Source organism: Phytophthora infestans, genomic scaffold (genome assembly GCF_000142945.1).
Source record: "Phytophthora infestans T30-4 supercont1.326 genomic scaffold, whole genome shotgun sequence".
Taxonomy (NCBI): Eukaryota; Oomycota; class Peronosporomycetes; order Peronosporales; family Peronosporaceae; genus Phytophthora; species Phytophthora infestans.
Window position 1 is genome coordinate 12,851 of NW_003303433.1, and position 1,419 is coordinate 14,269.

Consider the following 1,419-nt stretch of genomic DNA (forward strand, 5'->3'; position numbering starts at 1 on the left):
ATTTGCACTTGCTGTCGCTCGACGTCGACGTGCAGCACTCGTCGCCTTGTCGAGCAGATCTGCACTCTTCTCCTGCTTGTCAGTCAGGATAGTGTCGCGTCGAGATTCTTCCCAGCGCTTCTGGTCTTCAGAACGTACGCGAAGACGTTCACGAAGCTCAGCCAATGACATTTCTTCCAGCAGACCAAGCTGCGCTGTCTCCGTGGGGTCGAACACAGCGACGTGTTCGCGATGAACTTTGTCTAGAGCTCGAATCTGACGGATCAAGTCTTCGCGTGCTGCTCGCTCCTTGGCATCTTGCTGAGCTTTACGGTCTCTTTCAGTAGCCAGGAACTCCAGCAAGGCATCACGTTGTCGTGCGTTTTCTTCTCGAACCTGCGCCTCGGCTTCTCGCGGTGCAGTGTCACGTACGCGCTTGACGTCTTCAGTAAGATGTCGGTACTTTTCTACCAACTCGTTCTCTTCTTTTTCACGCTCGACAGCTCGCGTTTTCGCCTGTGTCTTCATCTCGATGGCCACCTCTCGATTCTCCAGTTTGGCTTGACGCGCAGCCTCCATGGCGTCAAATTGCGCTTGAACCATCTCGAGTCGACGAGTCTCCACCTCACGACGATAGTTCTCTTCGTCCTGCTGCTGCATATTGGCTTGCCAGCGGTAGAACTCGAGGGGATCACGCAGCTCCGACTCGTACGCGCGGATTACAGCTGCTTCATGCTCTTGCTTGCGTTTAAACAAGGCATCTTCACGCAAGATAGCGGCCGCTGTAAGCTTCACTTCGGCTGCGGATGTATTGGTATGAGGAACAGGTTTGGCCTTAAAGTCGAAGTGCAGAGCTGCGTCTCGCTCGCGCTCTATTTGTTCCCGTACTGCCTCGAGGTTGCTGCCGCGAGCTGCAGTTGCGAACTGAAATTCGTCGGCAGAGTCGTATTTACTCGCAACTTGAACCTTCATTCGCTCCTTTCGAGCCTCCTGTTGAGCCTGGAGCTCTGCTAGTGAGAGCTTATTTAAGGATGCAGGCACTGGGTTTGCCTTGACCTCGCGGGGAATACGGATAGGCTCAGCAGTTTTTCGAGGCTTCGGCTGAGTAATGTTAGGCGCCACAGGTACAGTTAACTTCTTGCTTGACGTCGAATATGCAGTGACATCAGGGGAAGCAGCTCTTCCGAAGGCTTTAGTATGGAGTTGGCTCAACAGCTTGTCGATCTCTGGCTTAAAACTCAGCATTTTGTCAATAATTTGTGTCTCAACGAAGTCGGTATCAAGCACACGAGTCCATTGGTCATGCAACGTTCCTTTAAGTTCCTCTGGATTAAAAAGATACGATAGAAACGTGTGCATACTTGTAGGTTGCAGTGCCAGAGCCAAACCTGCAAACGCAGTGGTACCTAGTTCTTCGAGACGAAACATGGCTAGATACCC

The 1,419-nt window shown here is 52.1% G+C and overlaps 1 protein-coding gene across 1 annotated transcript in view; it reads right to left on the bottom strand.

Annotated features, from left to right (window-relative positions):
* Window positions 1-1,407, bottom strand: part of PITG_21258 (uncharacterized protein) — a gene marked incomplete at both ends in the record, with an annotated part of 1,986 nt that extends 579 nt beyond the window's left edge. The window contains 2 exons of the mRNA XM_002894941.1: window positions 9-1,056; window positions 1,144-1,407. Coding sequence (XP_002894987.1) covers window positions 9-1,056; window positions 1,144-1,407 — 1,312 coding nt within the window. The remainder of the gene's footprint in view (window positions 1-8; window positions 1,057-1,143) is intronic.
* Between the last annotated feature and the right edge of the window lie 12 nt (window positions 1,408-1,419).